At 41.3% G+C, this 22,166-nt stretch overlaps 2 protein-coding genes across 2 annotated transcripts; both read right to left on the bottom strand.

Moving 5' to 3' along the window:
* Positions 1–313: 313 nt before the first annotated feature.
* Positions 314–13,152, bottom strand: lin52 (lin-52 DREAM MuvB core complex component). Its single transcript, XM_086128191.1, has 6 exons — positions 13,126–13,152; positions 11,538–11,612; positions 11,417–11,454; positions 11,273–11,339; positions 10,666–10,749; positions 314–972 (listed from the first exon to the last, which is right to left on the bottom strand). Exons 1-6 carry the CDS (start codon positions 13,142–13,144, stop codon positions 917–919), a joined length of 339 nt encoding a protein of 112 aa, XP_085984317.1. The 5' UTR covers positions 13,145–13,152; the 3' UTR covers positions 314–916.
* Positions 13,153–13,463: 311 nt separating this feature from the next.
* Positions 13,464–21,743, bottom strand: pomt2 (protein-O-mannosyltransferase 2). Its single transcript, XM_086128163.1, has 21 exons — positions 21,070–21,743; positions 20,809–20,893; positions 20,624–20,728; positions 20,335–20,443; positions 20,148–20,253; positions 19,095–19,254; positions 18,912–19,018; positions 18,759–18,841; positions 18,398–18,507; positions 17,954–18,020; positions 17,821–17,881; positions 17,656–17,734; positions 16,156–16,307; positions 15,989–16,080; positions 15,823–15,899; positions 15,656–15,727; positions 15,527–15,586; positions 15,333–15,438; positions 14,905–15,045; positions 14,727–14,838; positions 13,464–13,956 (listed from the first exon to the last, which is right to left on the bottom strand). Exons 1-21 carry the CDS (start codon positions 21,345–21,347, stop codon positions 13,851–13,853), a joined length of 2,268 nt encoding a protein of 755 aa, XP_085984289.1. The 5' UTR covers positions 21,348–21,743; the 3' UTR covers positions 13,464–13,850.
* Between the last annotated feature and the right edge of the window lie 423 nt (positions 21,744–22,166).

A 22,166-nucleotide genomic window follows, 5' to 3' on the forward strand; every position in this document is an offset into this window, starting at 1 on the left:
CTGATTCTCTTTTTGCCTGACCGCTTGCTCCGACAATGCTGAAGTGTGCTAATTAGAAGAGAAATGGTCCTAGTAATTATGTCAACTTTGATTAAAGGTGACGACAATGAGCAATATTATTTTTGCGCAATGTTTTGTGTATAAGGGACCCTGCTTCCAAAGCTCATTAAAAGAAAAGCGCTGCACTGGTGGCACAGCGAGACGCTTCTTCCTTCGCTAGTTATTGCCCTAATTAAACATTCACTTTCAAACTCAGCTTTTGTCCAAGTTGAATCATGTGAACGCCCCCCTTCTCATTCAAAACAGAAAAATGTTTCCCAAAAACAAGCAGAACTATTTAATGCGTCGATAAAATGGAAATACGTATAAATAAAGAAGGATTAAACCTAAGCAGACAGTACTTAAGTAAATAAAAATAGAATATGAGAGGACAACAGGATCTCGGACCGCAGCCAGAGAAAGCTTTTCTGCAATTCATCTTTTGATACGACTGGTTTTCTACATTAAAACACTTTTCTTAGTACAGTCAAACCTCGGTTTTCGAACGTCACTGTTCTCGACCAAATCGGTTTTTGACCAAAAATTTCGATTTTTTATGCCTCGGATGACGACCGAATTTTGGTTCTCGAACAAACTGAGCGCACTTGAATGCGCCACTTGACTCCCCTCGCCTTCCTTACACGAGGAAGTGACGCTTCCTCGGTTAGCGTTCCATGGTGAACAGACGTGTTCAATCAAGATTATTATTATTCTTTTTTTAAAAGAGCGTGGTTTCGGTTTTCGAACAAATCGTTTTTCAAACAGCCTTCTGGAACGGATTATGGTCGAAAACCGAGGTGTGACTGTACTTTTAAAAAATATTTTGGGGCAATAGTTAATCAGTTAGTTGGATTCAGCTATTAAAAAATATTTGATGTCATTTCTTCGGCCTCTCCAAGATGTTCAGGAACTTGCCTCTTGTCATTTCCCGAGCTGAAAAAAAGAAGGGGGATGGAGGGGAAGAGAAAACAAAATTAAAAGTGTGAGGGAAAAAAACCAGCCACATCAAGACAAGTAAGCACCAAGCTATTTCAGGCAATCTGTGATCAGCATTGGCCTGCAGCTCCATCCATTCTTGAGCCGCACCATTAGTGATGCAAAGCATGAATTTAATACGTGCGGTGTCACCCTGGGAAGGTAATTTACACAAACATCTGTTCACCCACAACACGGTAAACAACATTAAAAAACCCCCCAAAAAACCCCAGGAGCCTTGTGATTCGCTTGATTGCGCACGCGTTCTGATGTGTTTGTGCATGAACATTATATATGCAAAGCATCAACAAAAGAAGAGCGGAATACTGAGAGGCAAAATGTCTCTATTTGTTTTTATCACATCATTAAGGAGCATGATCATGTGCGAGATAAGTGACAGAAACGAAGTCGATTTTCTCTCACCAATGCTTTTTGACTGCAGGGGGATGCAGACCACTGCATTGGACAACACTTTTTACGCGCTCATACCTGGCCGGAGTTTGTTCCCACCAGAATTGTGTACTATTGTGGATCAAGTAATACTGTAAACTCTTATTAGGGGGGAAAAAGTAAAATCAATGTTATATTGAGGTTGTCCTAACCCCTTCAGGGACAACGGTTACTACAGTGGACAGGTTATTAAGTTATCAGGTTACAGGATGCATGAAAGGGTTAAAGTAGGTCTCAAATGAAAACAGTGGTTTATGAATTTTTGTCGTTACACACCCACACACACATCTACATAAAATGCTGGGTTGTTTTCCTGACCTAACCCACTCTCTGTGAAGCTGATTGGCTTACTTTTAACCAAGGTTGGGTTAATTATTCTGGGGCCGGCAGATTGAGTTGACGATTTGATTTGGGCAAGTCAAGATCTGAAGCTGGTCGTAATTTTGGATGCAGTTTTGCATCACGGAGCAGTTGGATGGCTCTGTGGGTAATACGGCTGACTTTCTGACAAGGAGAATCGGGGTTTGGATCCAGTAACGTCCAGTTGGCGAGGCCCTTTATGTCAGATGCTGATTCCCCGGCCACAGTCGGTCTCAAGTTTGGATAAAAATGGGTGGGTTGTGACAGGAAGGACATCCAGTGGAAAAAAAACCTGTTCTGGATATACTTGCTGCGGCGACTTCTGACAAGGCAACGTTTTTCTTTTTTTTTTTTTTAAACACGAAACGAAAAAAATTGTGTTTTGGTGTGACTGGAATTTACGATTATGAATGGCATTGAAATAAATTTCGAAAGGGAAAATGGTTTGGTATGACAGTAAATTCAATTACAAGCGTGGTCATCGAAAGACGTCAACTCCGAGAAAGAAAATGCCCTAACCCTCACACCAACTACTGGCAGTGTGTAAAAGTTTAGCACTTGTGAGACAAAATGTTGGGCGGAATATCCATCCACCATGGTAGCTTGTGGAGTGTATTACGACAGATAAAGGCTGGAAAGTTGTCACGTTTTCACCTTTCGTTCTGTGGTGAGAGTACTTGACGCTCCTGACTGCTATCGTGTTAAACAGAAACAATGGAGCAATTGTTCGCTCAATAATTCCTAATAACAAAACAAATCCAGATACACCAAGTGCTTAGACACAGTGTAAAATGTATGCTTACTAAATAAATAAAATAAATGCAGAGAAATGGTGAGAGCATGATAAATGAATGGCACTGGATATTTGGGAAACTCACAAGAATAGGAACAAAATTCCACTTTAAAAATGTCAAAGAAATTGTTCAGCTCCATGTGCCTCGACGCATTTTAGTTTGGGGAGAAATAAATGACGACCTACACCAAAGTGTACATCGTGTACTTGGTTTTTCCCAATGGAATTTTGTCAGCTGGAGAGCAGTGGCGAGCTCAGTGAATACCGTGCAGAGGAAAATGGGAATTCGGTCCAGGCCCAATAACAGAAGACACTGAATATATTGGGGTCATATTTTAAAGAAATGCATGTTTTTAAAAGGGTATCAGGTGACTAACACTCGGGATCAATACCAAAATTGTCCGTATTTTTAAGTTGTCTTGAAGGCAGCCGATCATTACTAAGTTCCTTGTGGACCGATATGGAAACTTCTGTGATTTTCCTCCAGTATCATCACAGAGCTCGGAGAGGCAGCATCCAGGTACAGTAATCAATCTTTTTTGAAGATGAGAACAAGCTCTTGGCTCCGCGGGCTCTTTTATGAGCTGCAGAGCTGGAATTACCTCCGTGAATTCATTTTGCACATCACACAATATAAATGTACGGGGCATAAGTGAGTACTGATTACAAAATGGCATTAAGCAGAACGTCATCCACCTTCATAATGCCTGCAAGAGACAACGGTCTGCTGCTAAAAAGACTCTCCGCCCCCGCCCCCTTGCACATGGCGGCTAATGAAAAAGCTGGGCCCAGTTGGCAATTCTGATGAGGTGCCCAGTCGAGAATTATAATGGCACTCGTTCTCGTGGGCTCCGCGTCACCTTGAGGTGTTTGCCATTAGGTTTAAGACGATGCTAATTCAAATGCCACAAATTAATTTTTGCACTTTGCCACCCCTTCCCATCGCCCTAAACATCTGGGGCACAGCTGGACGCGCACAGGATGCGTCTGATTGAAACAGTCATCAAAACGGTTGAACGCAATTACACTTGGGTGACCCCAAACCTGCACTTTTCTTATTAGAAGGCAGTTATGCTTGAGGACTGTCTGCAGCAGTTAATTTTTATATTTCATTTATGATGTCGTGATCTCTCTCCCTCCGCACGTCTTAGCTTCACCTTCTGATGAGCCCGAGCTGAAGGTGCCACGCCTCAAGGCCCGAGAGTCTCATTAATTACAACTCCTTGCATAAATCAGCACTTAGTTTTCACGTGCAGCCTGTCGAGAAACTCCGACTAACTATCGAATCATCATTGTCATAGGAAACTAGTTTTATGTTGCCTGTCAACCGCGATGCTACGACAGCAATACCTGCCAATGAGTCGTCGTGGTCTGTGTAATTTCGAAGAAGCAGCATCAATCTGACTTTTTGGTGCACAAAAACTACTTGCAAAAAAAATGTAAACATGAGGATTTATTTCCTTTTAGAAACTCAGAATGAGTTCAATGCTGCCTCATAGATTAGATTTTTATTGCACAAATGTCGGCAAATAGTGTTGAATGAAGACAGCTATCATTTTTTTTCTATCTGGCTTTTTTTTTAAAGCAGAAAATGGCTCAAAAACAAATGATGCAAAAAGATAAAGGACGATGCTGACAGGCCACTAGACGCACAAAGTCCAATCACAATCCCTCACCTCTAAAACGTAAGCACTCAAAACACACACACACACACACACACGCACACACGCACACACGCACACACGCTTTGTCATAAAACAGGCGAGATCAATACTGATTAGGGGAACTTAGAGATTTGTTTAGTTGATTAGAAAGGTCAATTACTAATTTTGCAGTTAAGTTAATCAGCATCTTGTTACGGCTAAATGACACCCTTATGGATTGCCAGGGCTTGTTCCTTGCCCTGCTGATTTGGCACCATCTCATTATCACTTAACTGGTATGCGCATCCATCGGGGAACAGTAGACTGTATGCAATTACTGACACTCCACCTTGTATTGCCGAGAAGCAATTTGTTGTCGTTATTTCCGGCTACAAATAAAGGGGAACTAAAAAAAAAAAAGTTGAACCTAATCCATTCCGGGACACTAAAAGGAAGAGAGATCATGTAAAATCTCTTTCGGACAACCTGTCACATCACAAAGCTGTTATTAACTGTACAGGCAATGCAATGTTAACATTTTTAACTGTAACGTGAATCAAGGTGAGTCAACTTTGTATTATGTACTCAATATTAACTATGAAGATTTTCTTTTTAATTATGAAGTCTTGTATGTTGTCATGCATGATGATGGTTTGATGATTTTTGCGGTACTTTGACTTTGGGGCATTTGATTTTGGAGGTTGTGCTAAGTTGCAAAGAGAGCGTGGAAGGGTCATCATCAAAATGGGGGCTGACTACTTGTACACTGCCTTCAGACTGTTATAATCCTCGACAAAAGTCAAGCTTACTCTTAGATACATCGTCCTTAAGAAGATTAAACTATATGTGCAAACAGAATGCGTTCTGCTGCTATTTAAAATGGCATCTTTTTCCGAAATTAAAAAGACCTGCACAGAGTTATACACCGAAAAGAAATTCGGTGTCACAAATGAAATGTATTCTACATGCTCTGCACCATTAAATCATTTTCATTTGGAGGAAATCACAAGTGGTTGGAATGTAAATGAAAAGGAAACGCTGCAGTGGAACATCTTACTTCCGCGCCTTTATGGTGATTGATCTGGGTGTCATTGTCACAATACTACCCCACCCTACCCTGACCGCAATTCCCCTGCGTATGAAATGAGAGTAATCATCAGTCCACCGTGAACCTCTCTGAATGGCACGCTTCCAGTGAGATGCGGGACCCCCGTTAGCCCCAAAGACAGATGACCACCTGGGTTAAGAGGAGTCCTGGACCCCGGCCCCATGTGCCCTTGTTTCACTTTCATTAAGAGCGAAGAGGACTTTTCTGACCCTCGCTGCACGTCTCCCAAGTGCTGCTCAGCTATTACGGCCTGTAAGCTTTATTTAATGGGTTTAACATCCACTTTCGTGGCCCTCTTCCCTGGGGGGGGGGGGGGGGGAGACACAGAGGAGATGAAACACACAAGCATGGAAACATTCACACACCACATTCAAGCCCCCCCCCCGCCTAGCGACACATACACCTCACGCTCATGTTTGTGTTCAAAATTCAATTACCCACTTATTGATACTTCACAGGGATATTTAAGATGCAGACACGAGCTGTGATTTCCCAAGGGAGCCACTGGTTCCTCTTTATGTCCCAGTCGGGGCGGGGAGGGCGGCAGGGGGGAGGCTACTCCTCCTCGGTGCATTTGCGCCTCATTGACACACACATGCACACACAAAAACAAACACACCTGCACCTCCCAGCCCCGGCCCCTTACTATGCCTGTTCAAGAGGTGTCCTTATTAATAGGCAATCAGTCAAGAATCATTCATTAAAAAGCCTAAAAGGTTTTACACCCCGACTATGATTAGCTGGGAAGGAAAATTCAATGAATTCCTAATGCCTTTATGGAAATGAGGTGTCATTTCCGATCTGCTCAGGGAGGAGGCAGGCAAGGATGAGGAGGTGTGTGTGTGTGTGTGTGTGTGTGTTCATAAAGCTGTGCCTCTTTTCCTTTCACACAGCGCCAACACTGATGCTGTCTGGGATATGATCAGGCTGCTGCAGACAGAGCCGCAACCTGCTGCACACATTTGGGTCATTTGCTTGGACAACGTTTGCCAAATTATTTTTCCCAAAAACAGGTCACTAGAGTTGAATTCAAACAGCAGTGCAGGTAAAAAAAAAGTGTAACGCGATTAAAAAAAAATAAAAATTAAAAAGTAGTCAGGAGAAAATGGAGAAGCCAAATTCTGCAGCAAACCACACAAGCATTTATAGTATGGAGCCGGTGAAGAAATTGGCTAGAGGTGAAAAGATGAGCCCAGCGTATTAGGAGTGGTAAAGAGGAGGAGGAAGAGGGCGAAGAAGGGTATCCTCATTCAGCGGCTGTCAGCCTAGGCACTTCATAACCGCCCGTCCTTTGGTCAGCCCGCCCTGATGGATTGATGGCGGCACATTAGTGCCAGTTGAGCCGAGTGAATGCAATCATATTCAACGACGGCACGCTTCTAATAGGCCAGCGATTGATCCTGGGGGTGCGGAGGAGGAGGTGCCCAAAGCGAGGCCATTTGGAACTGTCAGGGTAGGGTGACCTTCAGGCTCACCTTCACATAAGCGGAAGCAACAGGGGTCGGCACGGGGACTACACGGGGTGGCATCAAGATGAGGAAAGCAGAGGGCGGGCATTCTTGTTGGCTGCTCTGATTCTATTTTGGTCTTTTAACAATACACAGGCGGTCTGGTATTTATTTTCTAAAGATGAACTAAGCAGAGTTGAATAACAATGGATGTCAAGTACCGGTAACGTTTTTTAAGGTTTGTTGGGATTTCTTTTGCTCCTGTTGACTTCCGTGTGTAAATGTGAAAAAGCGGCAAATTGCACACCTTCGTACTTAAACTCGAGAGCAAACATCGGCTTTACGGATGCTTTGTCCACTATACAGGCAGTGCGTTTTGCGGTCACAACTTCCACCACGACATATTGTGGTCGTGAGGTCAAATACATGAGGTACTGTAGGTGGTATTGCCCGTTATTTTTCTCCTGAGGGGGTCTTCTTTTATTTCTTTGTGTGGCCTTTATTTATTCGAGTGGAGTGCACACTAATTGAGTTTTGGCATTTGTGGCAAAAAGTGATTTTGTTACATAGTCAATTTTTTTCCTGATTTTTTTTTGTTAAACACAAACTGATATAATCATTACAACATGAACCCAGAGTAACTATTTAAGAAAATATATAAACTTTGGATAAATATCAGAGCCCACATTTCCTACTCCAAAAAGGGCCCCACACTGGCCCTCTATTTATTGTTGTGACTAACCGGAGATGTCACGAAAGATCCGAAAGTACTTTTGCACCCTGGCACGCTTCTTGTTGCACTCATAGACATCTGCTCTGCGAATTCATTCTTCAGACTCACTCAAAATGTGCTTGCAAGTTTATTTACTGGTTGGTTGAAAGCAGTCAACAGGTGAGTCTATTAGTATTCTTTAGGGGTGATACTGAAGGCCCTTGTGATGCAGCCAGCCTATAATAGAAAGTGTGCAACTAGACACAAATGAAAAGTAATGTCAGTTGATGAGAAGAGCCAAGCCGAGATACTTTTAATTAAAAGCATGTTTACCAGTGCAAGTGTTCAGCGGTACCCTCGAGCACACGAGCAGGATAGACTACCACCGTCGCCGCCTCGGCAAAATCATAAGCAGGGGCCCTTCACAGCCTCCCAAAGGAACACTCGGCTTTCAATTACCTCCAATAACTGCACTTACCACAGCACTGGGCTTTCCCGGGAGACGCGAGGCCCGCTGCCCACACTCAGCGGCCCGCGACAGAGGCATTCATCACACGGAGGCGTAACAGCTGGGCCCAAGGAAGAGGCACGCGTCAAGCCCCAATGGGAATAGACTAGGCCAGCGTCACGCGGCCGTTGTTGGAGGCACTGGTGGAAGCGGGTGGTGGGGGGTGACTAGGGATGTGCTACATCCTCCCAGTGCATGAGAGCTGATGAATTAACATGAGCGCGTGATGGGTGTACAGCAAAGAAAATCAACACGGGCTCAATTGCTATTCCGTAAGCTCAAGGGAATGGTTTTTATGTGTTTTATTAAAGGACTGGCTCGGGTTGCCTTTTCTTACTGTAGGCTGGGTGAGTTTTCACTAGTTGATTGTGTCCTGCCCCATTAAGCAGCCTCCTTTTTTAATGGTCCACATGCCCATGGGGGAGGGGCAGTAAATCCTGTTCCCTCGCCCTCGACCGAGTCTCGTTTATGGGTCCTGAGCAAGACCGCAAACGTGATGAAAAAGTAGCTGAGATTTACAAGCTCTCCCCTGACAGCCAGGAAAAGGAGAAAATTAAACCAGAGAGCCTTAAACAGGCCCCCCATTACGGGGCAGCTCCGACACTAATAATAACCATCATCGTGTCCTGTCAAGCAAGGCAACATAACAGGATTGCAAATCTTGCAGTCCACCACCTGTGACAACCCACATCTTTATACCAACTAGATTACTTGCTCCTTCAGGTTAGTAGTAGGACTAGTAGCAGGAAACAAAAGGTGTGCAATCCATATTCAGCTTTTTCAAGAAAATATGGCTTCAATGACACAATCGTCATGTGTCATTGAAGGGTGAGCGTTAGGGCAAGGGTTAGGATCAAGACCCATTTTAATGGCTGTCGGCCGCTAAAATGAGATAACCGCAGCCAACTCAACACTCATTCGCTGACTCCCTCGTCAAAAACCAGGCCAGGCCCCACTTCTAAAGCCACATACATTCAAAGTCACAGAGGTTATTATGTGGAGCATAAGGAGGCAGACCCCAAGACGACAATAAAACCTACGCCTCATACGCACATTTTGTGGTGAAATAATTAACAATTATTTTGTATGATTAAGCGATTCATTGACGGTATTATCAGTAGAACAATCAACCTTTAATTGTTATAGATATTCGTGCCCACAAACTAACCTACTGTTTTTTTTTTTTTTCCAGTGAAGCCTTTTCTCAAAAAGAGCACAAAAACCACCATTAGGTGTGCTTGTACTGAAAGCAGTAGTGGTGTGAAGGAATCATGTTGAAGTGATGCTAACTGAGAGACTAACATCTTTATATGCTGCCCATTTTGCTCCTCTTGAGGCTTTGGCAAACAGCCCAACCCCACAGAAGATTACGATGCACTCAGAAGGTAAACCTGGATATGCTCAAAGGAAGGAAAAAAAATGTCACACTAACCCGCCATGATGGCTTGAGAGAGAATACTGTACAGTACATAAAGGACAACAAAATAGTGACAAAGTAGATCGTAGAAGCTAACTTTTGCAGTCGTGCAGGTATGATGCAAAATAAGCAGAGCAAGGACTTGGCTGTAAGGATTACCAACTTCAAAAAGAGCAGCGTCTCATTGGAGGGCAATATCATCCAGGCGTGCAAAGAAACTGTGCCCGCCATTCTCTATGGAAGGTGTAAATTATGTATTTTAAGCGGGAAATGTGTGATGAGTATAAAATTGTTTTGAGATTATAGTTTGGGATCTACACAATCAATAGAGGCAATTCTAAACAATTTGGGGAAAGAGAATCCGCTGTATGCAAATGTTTGCTGTTTGCTTCAGGTCAATTGTGGTGGTTCACTGTCTGTTACATTTGCATAACATTTGAGGATGATATAATGTGACCTAAAGTCGCTATTAAATGAAAAATAGCTTCTAAATTTGACATATCATTAAGAAGAATGCTGTTAAATAGTAATAATAGTCACGATCACAAAAAAAAAGGGAAACAAAACAAAACAGAACCCCCCCCAGACATTTAACTAGGGATGTGTAGACATTTTACATCCACTTTGTCCAAGAACTTGTTTGAATTAAACTGATGTTCTGAAAGTGGAAAAATATCACCCGATGAACGAGTCGGTCTCTGTCACTGGCCTCAACTTGTGTGTTATTTCCTGACAAAAATAAACAGCCATTTTCTCTTCAGAAAATTTGAGCACTTAGCTATAGCTCTCTAATCCACACTCCAGCGGGATTATGACAATGGAGGCAGTAAACGGGGAAAAGATTAAAAACTCGATTTATCATGCATCACATGCATCTAGCACTTGTTTTATTATCAGCACTCATAGCCATGCCCGTGTTACTATAACCTTTCGCACTGTAACAAGATTGACCTAAATCTGTGATTTTGACGCATTGCAAATACATATTTGTACCAAGGATCATGCTGTGCTGATTGTCTGCAATTTAAAGGCAACGGGCACCATCTAGTGGACGAAAAAGACCTGTGTGTGTGTGTGTGTGTGTGTGTGAGAGACCTTTCAACTCAAGTTTAACAGAAAAGATTGAACTTTAGACATGTTTTCATACTTGCCTGATAGCCACTGTTATGAAAATTATTTTTGCAAAGAGCTTGAGTTGCTAGTGGTACTCACATTCTTCTAAGCCCAACTGGTAACCGAGGTTCTGAAGGCCTTTGACTTTCTCCATGAGATTGGCTGTTGTCAAACTACCCAACTCTAGAAGGGGGATGGGTGGGGGCGGGTCGGGGGGAAGAAATACATTAAATCCTTACATACAGTTCATTTTCCATGCACACGCAACATTTTTCAGATCAATTTTGACTCAGGCCATGAATATCCTCATGACAATTATGTAACCTGTATCTACAGTATATCAAATGATGAACTGCAGAGCTTTTCAAACTGTATTAATATCCTGTCGGTCATTAATAAATGGATGATTAATCCGTAAACAATGTTTCCACAAAAATGGAAAGTGTTTTTTACCATCCGTTTTTTTTTTAATTTCAAACGTTTTGTATTTTGTATGGGTGATCCTTCCTCCTTGTTTCGATAAGGAAGCCAGTGCAAATGTGGAGTCACAACAAACGGTTCTTTGAACTGGTTCAATCTCCCTCTTTAACAGGTTACCACTGGTTCCTAAAAAAATACACCCTTTGATGGCATGTACTGCACAGTTTTACAGTTTCGAGATTCCCAACATTACCACAATTTCCTTTTGCAATGTTCGGTGTGTTACCTTTTAACATCTCGATGTCTTCCATCTCGAGCTCAGCCATCCACTTGGGCGGTGAATTTGTGATGGGCTGCAGAGTCACAAACAATCATTTGATTAGAAGAACCATTCAAAAGATCGAAAGAGCTAAAGGGAGATTAAACTCACATTTTTACAAGACGCAGCAAATTCAACAACTCCGGGCACTGCGAAAAAAAAGAGGACTTGGATTGAAAACAAAACCAACGAAAGACGACGTAAAAGAAGAGAAAAGAAAATGAGGCCTTACGCTGCTCAGGCCAAAGGTCGGGCGATGCTCTGTCCAGCTTCTCATAACTGAGCAAAGAGGTTTCAAAATCTTCAGCTATCAAGACAGGAAAAGCAGTAAGAAGACACAGTAACCATGCTAAAATTTCTCCATGTGTTGACAATTTGCCTTACCATGGACTGGTGAACATCAAGGCTTCACCATTTCTAGCTTTGTGCACGTTAACTGCTGAGTTTTGTTGTGCATGGTATGGTTTAAAATCAGGCAATGCTTCTATATAATATTAATTTAAAAAAATCTAAACTGGTGTGTGGGTTTTTATAAGGTGAGACAGCTTTCACCAACATTTCCAATAGATCCAAATTGAGTGGACTCCAGATTGGTTGTCTCCAGACTCTGTTTAGTTCTGAGAGAAGTTATTATTATCTTGGGGGTTCACGTTTTTCCATCCTGCATGGGTATTAACTGGGTATGGTGTTTCCATTAAAAAGTCAGAAACATTTGTTTGTGTGGTAGTAGTTTAAGAAGACTGCTTGTCAATTGCTGTGAGTAAAAACTCAGATCGCATCTTTTGTCCACTTTAAGCAAGCAAACAAACCCATTTGGTTTGTATAGTGCTGCGTTTGTATTCATGCTGCACTGGCATTCAAATTTGCATGCCATGTATAATGAATTAACAAGTTTACAAATCTGCCCAAGAAACATCACGAGCCATGTGGTCTGATAACCAGAAGCTGAGCTGCACTGTGTTTGTTTACAGAGTGGGCATGTGGCTAGAGTGGAAGGCGTTTACACTCCTTGTGCCTTTGCAAACATGTGAGAAACTGGTAACCTATGTATGTATAATGCCAACAAAGAATGAGTAACACATCGTCAGCCTTTAAAAATAATGACCCACATCATATTTTGACCCTGCCCCCCTCCGCAGGGAAAAAAAAAAGTTTTGCTTAAAACATTTCCTCAGGATGCTGGCCACTACTGACAAAATCAGCTACATTTTAGTGAAAGAGATTATTCATTACTACCTCTGAAATTAAATGATTAATGACTTTTATTTCATTAGATTTCGTTTCAGTTTTTCATGTTTTCTTAAAAAATGACTTGGAACATGATTTTAGGAGGGTGGCAATATGAGTTAATGTTTTCAGCATTCCCACAAGAATGTAACACTACACACCAACACAACTCGTTAAGATCCGATATTCATTGATAACCCGAACATATATGTCGAAAATGGACACAAGTGTACGTATGCCCTGAGATGATCATGTAAGTGACTTAACCTCAAACGATAATGTAAGTGACTTAACTGCAGTATGTCACCAGCTGAAACGTAAATTTTTAGCAGTTAAGCAACAAGGACATTTAGCCGTTTGCGTGTGCCAAATATCCACTGTTGCTGCTGAACGTACATTCGACAAAAACAAACACCGAAGTCCACTTGAATCGTTTGCGTAAAACAGAAATTCGATCAGCAGACATACACAACGAACATGTTGACTTTGACCCATTATGACGTTCGAGTGAGGTCCTGGATGAGTTCTAGGACGAAACAATACCGAAATACAAACACAGACACTGAATGTCTGAGTAAAGAATTAGAATTTACCTCCATTTGGAGACGCCATCTTCGAAAAGAACACGTGACTGAAGTCAACCAATAGCAGCAGGTGTTTTCTAAGTAACGTTCATGGTGCAATTTCGCTTATCTGCCTCTAGGGTTCGACCAAACAATAGGAGTGATTGTGAACACTCTAAAACATCCACAGTTATAAATGGGAGCGTGAACAGTTGTTTGTCTACATTTGACCTGAATTGGTTGGCTATAAATCCAGAGTGTACCCCAGGTCTGGCTCATCGTCATCTGGAATAGGCTCTAGTTTAGCTGCGACCCTAATCAGAAAATGGCTGGGAATCATGATAATTGAATTTCTGGAACACACAGGCTAAAAGAATATGATAGTTTATTAACATTGACTACAATATATATATATAGACGCCATAAAAAGCGTTATCACAATAAAATCCAGATCTAAATAACAATACAAATAAATGGTCTCCAACTAACTACCATAGAAATTATTGACACATTTCCACATTTTTTGAGGCACTTAAAGATCCTCCTTGTAACATCCAGTAAAAATATGACGCAACACGTGACAGGTTGCAGCTAATTACGTATGGCCTCAAGTCCTCCATCTTAAAACAGTAAACTCAAATAAATCCTTACCGGGTACAATAACTGTGACAAGACATTTTCGTTAACACTGTAAGACTGTGAAATAAAAAAAGGGTTCGTTTTATAAATTAAGTGTCATGTTTACTGAAAACTTGTTAGAACTCCCAGGACTCCATCCACTTCAGTCCGGCCATTGAGCTGCCCGGCTCGTGTGCCAGAGGCCCCGTCATGCCATAGGTGAGTGGGTGGAACAGATAGAAACTGATAAAGAGAAACATTACACAAGATACATGAAAAATAGCGAAACATATATTCATGTTTCAAAGCAGGGGAGGGAAAAGCATGGCCTGCGAACCACACCAATCTTTAATCCCGACTACTAATTATTATTATTATTATTATTATCAATGGCTGTAATACCTGTTGCATTCATTTAAAAGTTCTTCCTCAGAATGGTTCATTGTAATGTATTTATTCAATGTAATTTATTTTGTATTCATTTATTCAATTTTAAATTCTTGATTAAGAAATAAAACACACGTTTAACAATGTTTTCTTTATTCATAAATAACGGGTTAATTAGTAATTCATAATAATATTTAACGTGACAATTATTTCATGGGTCAAATAAACCCTTTTACATGTTTCATATCACTTTCTAAGGTCATAATCAATAAAACTAAAACAATAACAAGAAAAATCTCAATCATCTGATCTATTGCAAATGAAATGGAAAAAAATTACTTTTAACTTTAAAAAAAATCATTTAATTCAACAATTGGCAAATTAAATGGAATATTTTTTTCTTTTATATATTTTTTCTTTTAATAAAATTATTTATACAATTATATATGAAATCTAATTTGAAAATGAATTCTTATTTTATAATTAGAATAAGCTATATTTACAGGCGCATTTTAACATTAGTTATTTCCCCCTTCAAAGAATGACCCGGCCGAGCCGTCCATTGTAAAAATTAAATGTCGACCTTGTGCACAAATGGTGCAGCAGGAAATTATATTTGGTCTCACCTGTAAAGAACAAATAGCAGAAGTAACGCCTTAGCAAGTCTCTGCAGCCAGTCGCAATACGGTGGCTGGAGCATAAGGTCGGCCATGTTCAACAGGAAATCCAGTGTAATTCCTGTGATCAGCAAACATTTCTCCATATTTGTATCCTCTTGAGCACAATCGGAATGGGTCGTGGTACCTGTCAGCATGCTGTTAAAGAGCATTGCAGGGAAGTAGTGATGGTAGTAGAGGACCCGGCCCATGGTGTAGAAAGGTACGTAGTGAAGTAGCCAGCCAAGGAAAAGGAGGCCCCCTCCCCTCGTGAGCACAAAACAATGACCTGAACACCAGAAAATGGGCATTTTTATAGGACATAATTATTCGCACAGATCGAGGGCTACAGTGGGACTTCTGTCACTCAAGGTATAATCATCTTAACGTGTATCTATTTTTCTACACATACACTATGTATGTATGCATGTATTTGGGTGAGCTACACTAATGCTCACCATGAGGCTGAGTTTTTACACATTCCAGGTCTAAAAGTGGACTGGTTTATTCCCAAGGTGCATTAATGAATTTGCACAAAAGCAGTTCCACTGAGTACCACTGCCAAATTAATCCTACCTTTTCTCCTTTGGCTCAATGAGATGCCTCTTTGGAAGGCAACTGAAGCGACTGCTACCAGTATCAGATATAATGCCAAACTCGCCAGATTTAGCCACCAGACCACCTAAAAATAAATTGGACCACAAGCATATTAATGTGTGCTGGTGACGCGTACCCCACAATGGATGAGAGAAGTCAAGCCGAATACTCACAGGGTTGCCAAGTAAGTACACGCGATACTCTGTTTCATTCACTCCTGAGAATCTCAGTCCCTTCACGAGAGACAAGCGCCGTTTACTTGAAATTGGTTTTGCAAGTCACTCGCTTTCATCACAGCTCACCTGGTAGTTGATGGGCCAGTGCCAGGGTTTGGAGTTCACCTCATTGTCTTTGGGCTTCAAACCACTGTTACCCTAATTAAAAATAAGCATAATATAATAATAGGAACATTAATAATCTTTCCATTTGCAGACAACTACAGGATAGATAACTTTCTTTTTTCACTTACTCTTATCATTACAATGTGAGACTCTATTAGGATCTCGAGAAAATGGGGCTTCAGCACTGACAGACTGATGTTGGGCACTGTCAAGAGAACAAGAACAGAAGAAGAAAACAACAATGGTGAATGACTGACTTGAAAAAGAAAGAAGAAACGGAGAAGCGGCTCATACATTTGGCATTGACGTGATCTTCAATGTTCCACTGAGAGCTGGGAGTCACCTTCAAGTAAGGACTACAGGTGACCTCCACTTGTTCCCAGCCCCTGAACACAAACAGGAGGCCAGCTTGAACAAAGTGGAATTACTCGATGGTCCAAGGCGGATGAGCTCATCCTTACCACTTGGGGAGGATTTTCCCAGAAGAAAAAAGCACACAACCGTTTGCTTTGTGCAGAAAGCGGACTTTGCTGCGTAGCACCTTCACGGGGTCACCTTTGCGACCTCCGCACACCTCCACTTGCCAGAGGTCATTGCTGTCACCAGTATGATTCTATGGACAGACCCAAACCCCAGTTGCATTTGCAATTATCTCAGACATACAAGGACAGAATTCTTTCCGTGTCGGTACATAGTCAGAGAATAGGAACTTGGGTCTTGATGCTCAGAAGAACATGAGCAATAAAATGAGAGACACCATAAAGATTGAAAATAAGGTGTGGGATGGAGACAGAGCCCTGTCGTGAATAACATACAAAATAAACACCAGTAATTGACCTCCGTCTCTCCCCCAAAAAAGCTTATAATTGCTTAGATGCCACAAGATAGCAGCAGAGCATTACTTTTGTCCTTGACGGGTTTTTCGGCCTGTCTTATAGAAGCACCTCCTATCACTTCAACATCAGTCACCGTTGTACCAAGATGCCACATGATAGACAGGCATCTTGACCAGGTAGACGATCAATGATTTAAAAAATCTAAAGGCAGACGAGATCAATTTAAAAATAGATTAACTGCAGGGAACTACAGTGTTTCTTGATTAAAATTTTCACACATACAACTTTATAAGAGATGCAGCTGACACTGGCAACTCCCTGCACTTTTAGTTATCGTTTCAATGACAAAACGAAAATAAGGGAGCGTTTGACATTTCAGTTATTGAAATTTTGGAAAACTTTATTGACCGTTAAAAACTTTAGGGAGCTATTTACCTGTTTGGGTTTTTATTTAACTTCCAACATGCTGATGATCCTGGGACTTTATTGCACTTACTGCACTTTCTTCTTCCAAAGCAAAGCTGTCTATTCTCAACATATGTAAAATTAACAGAAAAACCTTCATCGTGCTGCAAATTTGAAGTTATTTGAACAACAATGCTTAATGACATTTCAACAGAATTAAGAGTTGGGTTATTTTGTTTTTTAATTTTGACATCAACATTTTCACTTCGACTGCTAGTTAATCTTGGCTCTAAATACCGGTTATCGGCCTCCTTGCCTACTACTGATCTATATGAGTCTCTGCCCCGGAAAAAACAAACAAACGACAAGACCAACAAAAAATATATATTATTGCTCTGTCATTAAAAACGATGTCGACAAAGTACAACTTTCATATTAGGCCTTAACACCCTCGTTGAACCATTTTAGCGAGTTTTGCAAAGACCACAAAAGCGACAAAATGGTGAGCTTTTTGGCAAAAAGGATAATTCACAAGTAGTGAACCACTATAACAATAAAACCTTATAATGACAGCAGGAAAACAGTCGCTGAATATGGTGACAGTTGTTTTGAAATTAGAACATGAAGCTCAATCACCACAACGGAATAAATTGTATTCCGATTTGGAGATTCCCCATGTAATGCATGTATGTGAATATCTTCGGTACGTTATCTACTCACAATGCCATACCCCGTAACTTGGAAGTGCTTGCCGGTCAGTGGGGCCTCGTGGAGATGACTGTGAAGGTTTCGAGTTGTTCTGAGAAAACCAGGGAAAAGATGTATACGTTTTATTGACTTATTTGAAGCAATTGATACAAAGCAATTTCCATCTTAAGCACTGACTCTTTGTGCTCCAATCTGATGATGTCACCATGGCGAACCAATTCAGGGGCCTCGGACTGAGCTACAACACGATAAAAAATGTAATAAGTGCTTTGATTGAAAAATACATACACAGTTTGGATGGTTTCCTTACAGTTTGTATCGATGTGCCGGTGAACCAACCACAAGTTGTTGTAGTCCTTGTGCAGGTAGGCTGTAACCTAGAGGAAAAAAAAAGTAGAACGTTTGGACAGCATATGCCATGCAGCAGGGATGGCCAACTGGCGGCCACTGTCTCCAGGTTCCCCGAAAAAAAAACTAGGCATTTTTCTGTTTCACTGTATCCATTTCACTTCTCCTTTTATTGAATTTGAGAATACGAGTCGAAGCAGAAGCTTCATTTTGCGCTGCTGCACTTGTTCCTACGAGTGCTGTGGTCATGCTGGTATGAATGGAATAGCTGAATAGCTGAAGCTAGTGAGGCTCACTGCTATTCTTCGGTTCAATCCCGTGCGTGTAGACACTTTTGTGAGCTACTGACTTATTCGGCCGGCATTACCGCACACATGATGACAATGTTTCACCGTGCGCTCCTGACCTGCTGCTGCTTTGCTCCAACTCCCTCTGGGTACAAGTGCCAGTGAGAATGCAAGTAGCCTCCAGCAATGCGAAGGTTCTTCAACGTAACGGTGGAGCCATATGCCACGTCTACAGATGATGAACAACACATTTCCTCACATAAACAAGGATTTTTTTCTTTCCAAAACATTTAATAGAATCACAGCTTTTTTTTTTTTTTCATTTACAGATGAGTTGGCAAAACAGCCAAATATGTCACAGAGCATAACATTACAATTCTACAGTTTGCTTTTAAACTCAGTCACCCATGTTATTATTTTTTAACCTAACATAACTGTCTGCTCATGTGGTCAAAATAATAAATGTTGCATCACACTTACACTCAGGCATTGATGCGTTGTGCAGGTTGTTCCCGATGAGGCGAGACTGGAAGGCAGAACTGAAGAAACCATCTCCTGGCCCACTTATAAAGAGTGCCACTGTGATAAATCCAACAATGTAATGGATGAGATCAAACTGCATCCAATACTCACCTTTTGTTCAGCACCACAAAATGGACTGCAAATATTGTAACATAGAGGAAGACGGGAAGCAAGATGAGCGCCACAACCCGAGCCAAGAGGTGCTTTGCAACGTCCACCTAATGGCAGGAAAAACCATCACATTTGACTGGTCGACACTTTCATTACTTTTGTTTACTGCACGTGGCCGTTTACCAGTGACAGGTCCAGATCCCCTAAAAGCCTCCAGAGGTCTGAAACCGTGTTCAATCCCACCAGCAGGATGACAAAAAGGCCCACAAACTTTACCCCTAGAGCTCCGGCAAGATTGACACCAGTAAGTACAATCCAAAACCACCAGGGAGCAGAAAAAGGCCTGGAAAACATACGAGCAAAAATGATTCTGTGTTTGTTACATGGACCAACATATACATTTCTTTTCATTGTTTTGACAAGTATTGAGAGGGAGTTTAAGGGCCACACTGAAAAGAAAAATATTATTTGAATAAAATAATAAAACTCTGAAAATAAAGATGCAATTACTAATCTATCTATCTATCTGTGGATTCGCAGATTAAAATTAGAATTAGAATAAAGGCAAACATCTTTTACAAAAACAATTTTCAGAGATTAAAATTGTGAAGTTGTTCCAAGAATAGAATATATTCACAATATTTCAACAAAGAACGTGATAAAAGACAGGTGATATTACAGTAAAATACAGAAATTCATGAGAGTTAAGAATAAGAATAAAAAAAAGTTGTTATTTTAAGGCAATACAGTTGTAATAGAGTTGCTGAAGGTGTAGCGGTACACTCGCGTAACTTGTGTGCGGGCAGCATAGGATCGGTTCCCACTCAGTCGTCTTTATATGTGCCCTGCGACTGACTGGCAACCAGTGTAGTCCGCCTTTTGGCTGGAGTCAGCTGGTACAGAACCCAGCACCCGCCGCGACCCTCTTCAAGATAAGCGGTGTTGAAAATGGATGGATGGATGAAAGTTGTGATATTTCACGAAAAGTCGGGACTTACAAAAAGAAAACTGATAAAAGCCTGTTGAGCATCTTGCCAAGTAAGTTGGACAAACAAGGAAATACCCAGTAACCTTTTTTACCGCTAAATGACATGCATGCGAGATGTAAAATAAAATGTTATAACTTCCAGATTTTTTTTCCATCATAATTTTTCTTTTAGTGTAGCCCTTATACTCTTTTGTGTACTCACATACATTTGTATTACAAGCAAGCATGTGAGACAAATGATTGGGAACCTGTTTTGCTGCTTGAACTTGACCATACTGAGTACTGCTGCCATGATGAAGAACAAGAGAATGGGGTCCAGCAGGATGTACTGAGAAATAGTGATGCAGCCCGTGTCTGTCAGGAAGAAGCGGAAAATAGGAAGTGAATGATAATTGACATAGCACACCTCAATTGACGTTGAGTTGAGAGACCTACCAAATATGAGCAGCCAAGCAGCAATGAGAGCGGCTGTGTTCGAGTGAGAAAGCTCCAGCACGATGAGGTAGGCAAAAATGGGGAGAAAGGAGCCTAAACCAGCACATAACTGGAGGAAAACAAACATTATGTTTGGAAAGGCGATTTTCTTGAGTGGAGTTTTTGTCAGTCCATACACTCACCAGTGAGTATGTGGTGCATGGACAAGCTAACCCCCCCCTCCCCCCACCCACACACACACACTCTGTCTCTCGGAAGGTATGAATCCCAAATTATGTAAATTACATACCCCTCTCATCCCCCAGTAGTTGTGGTGTTCATATTTATCTCCTGGCTTTGTGAATGGAAACGTGCCATCATAACCACTCATGTATCCAGCTAGTCCAATCAGCATCTGGAAAATAGCCCAGAAACCCTATAATTGTTAAATTTTCTTCTCAGGAGTCAAATTTAGACAAAATGTTGAGATCTCACCTTCCCCAGAGGTGGGTGGACATCAAAAAAGAAAGTCCTGTTGATGTAGTAACTTCCCATTTTCCCAAAGTGTGTCTCGTCCCAGCTTCAAGACCACAGAAAAGAGCACCAAAAATAACAATGAGACGCTTTTCATAACGCAGGTTGGTGAGCCTAGTGGTTCCCCCTAATTCAGGCGGAGATAGGCGCCAGCTCACTCACGACTCTAATACAGTGCAAACAATATGTACGGAACTCGAGAGAGATGTTTTGCACACTCACCACACATGAGGAGGCTCTTTTATTTTATAGAGGCGTGTGGAGAAGGACAATCCAACCAACAAGAGAAGCAGTGTTCTGTTGATGGGCTGATCACTGGTGGAGCTTCTTTTTCTGGAATAACTCCCATTGGTTTGCTGACTGTTATCCTCTGTCAAGTCTCCATCCTTATTGGGGTTTTTGTCAGTAGACTTAGGGGTCGGGGCCCGAAAGGTCTTTCTGTGTCTTACTGATGAGTCTCCTGTATTTCGGAACTGTGTTGAGCATTGTTCCTTTTCCATTAGAACGCTAGAAGAAAACGTCCATTCCAAATGTCGAACTAGCAAGTTGAAAAATGTTTTTTATAATGCAAACTTTGATCATATAGCCCGCAGGGACACTGATATATGAGTAGCATCATATTTCGCTCTCTTGACGGCCACGTGTGTCAGTACTGTCCCTGAATATGTAGCACGGTTTATAAAACACACTTGTCGCATACTTATCCTAGCTTGGTCGTGTTTAAATCCAGTCAAACAAGTTAAACAAAAGTGGTCCTTCCGAACAATTACAAAGACGTTTACGCTTAATATAAATTATTATTTACGTTCTTAAGGCCTTATTAAATACAACCATTATTTTGTACTATTGTATTGACCACAACCAATACAGTATATCGTTTGGTCACGTTAGCGCGAACCAACAGCAATGGTGACACCAGATTAGGTATGGTTTGTGGGAATTGTAGTACGCTGTCATATTCGACTTATTATTAGAATGTCCAAAAAGCATACATATCCCAAGTGTCCACACGGTAAACAAAATCGCTCCGTGTTAACCAATCGCAAGACGTGGTAGACAACGCTGTGTAGCTGAGTTGTGACCACAAGATGGCCGTACAACATAATTGTTCTTTTTTTTTTCTCCTTTGAATCGACTTTTTCTTTCGATGCCGTTAATTCATGCGGGAGTTTCTATTTTAATTGGGATTAAAAATGTTTCATCATGTCTATTTATTTTCAAATCTGCTGGGTTCCTGATGTGTATTCAGCATTACTGACTACATAAAATAACTAACAAAGTACATAGTACACTTATAATCAATGAAATAAATACACGAA

Source organism: Hippocampus guttulatus, chromosome 13 (assembly GCF_054856545.1).
Source record: "Hippocampus guttulatus isolate MCC_2025c chromosome 13, RoL_Hgut_1.0, whole genome shotgun sequence".
NCBI classification, from domain to species: domain Eukaryota; kingdom Metazoa; phylum Chordata; class Actinopteri; order Syngnathiformes; family Syngnathidae; genus Hippocampus; species Hippocampus guttulatus.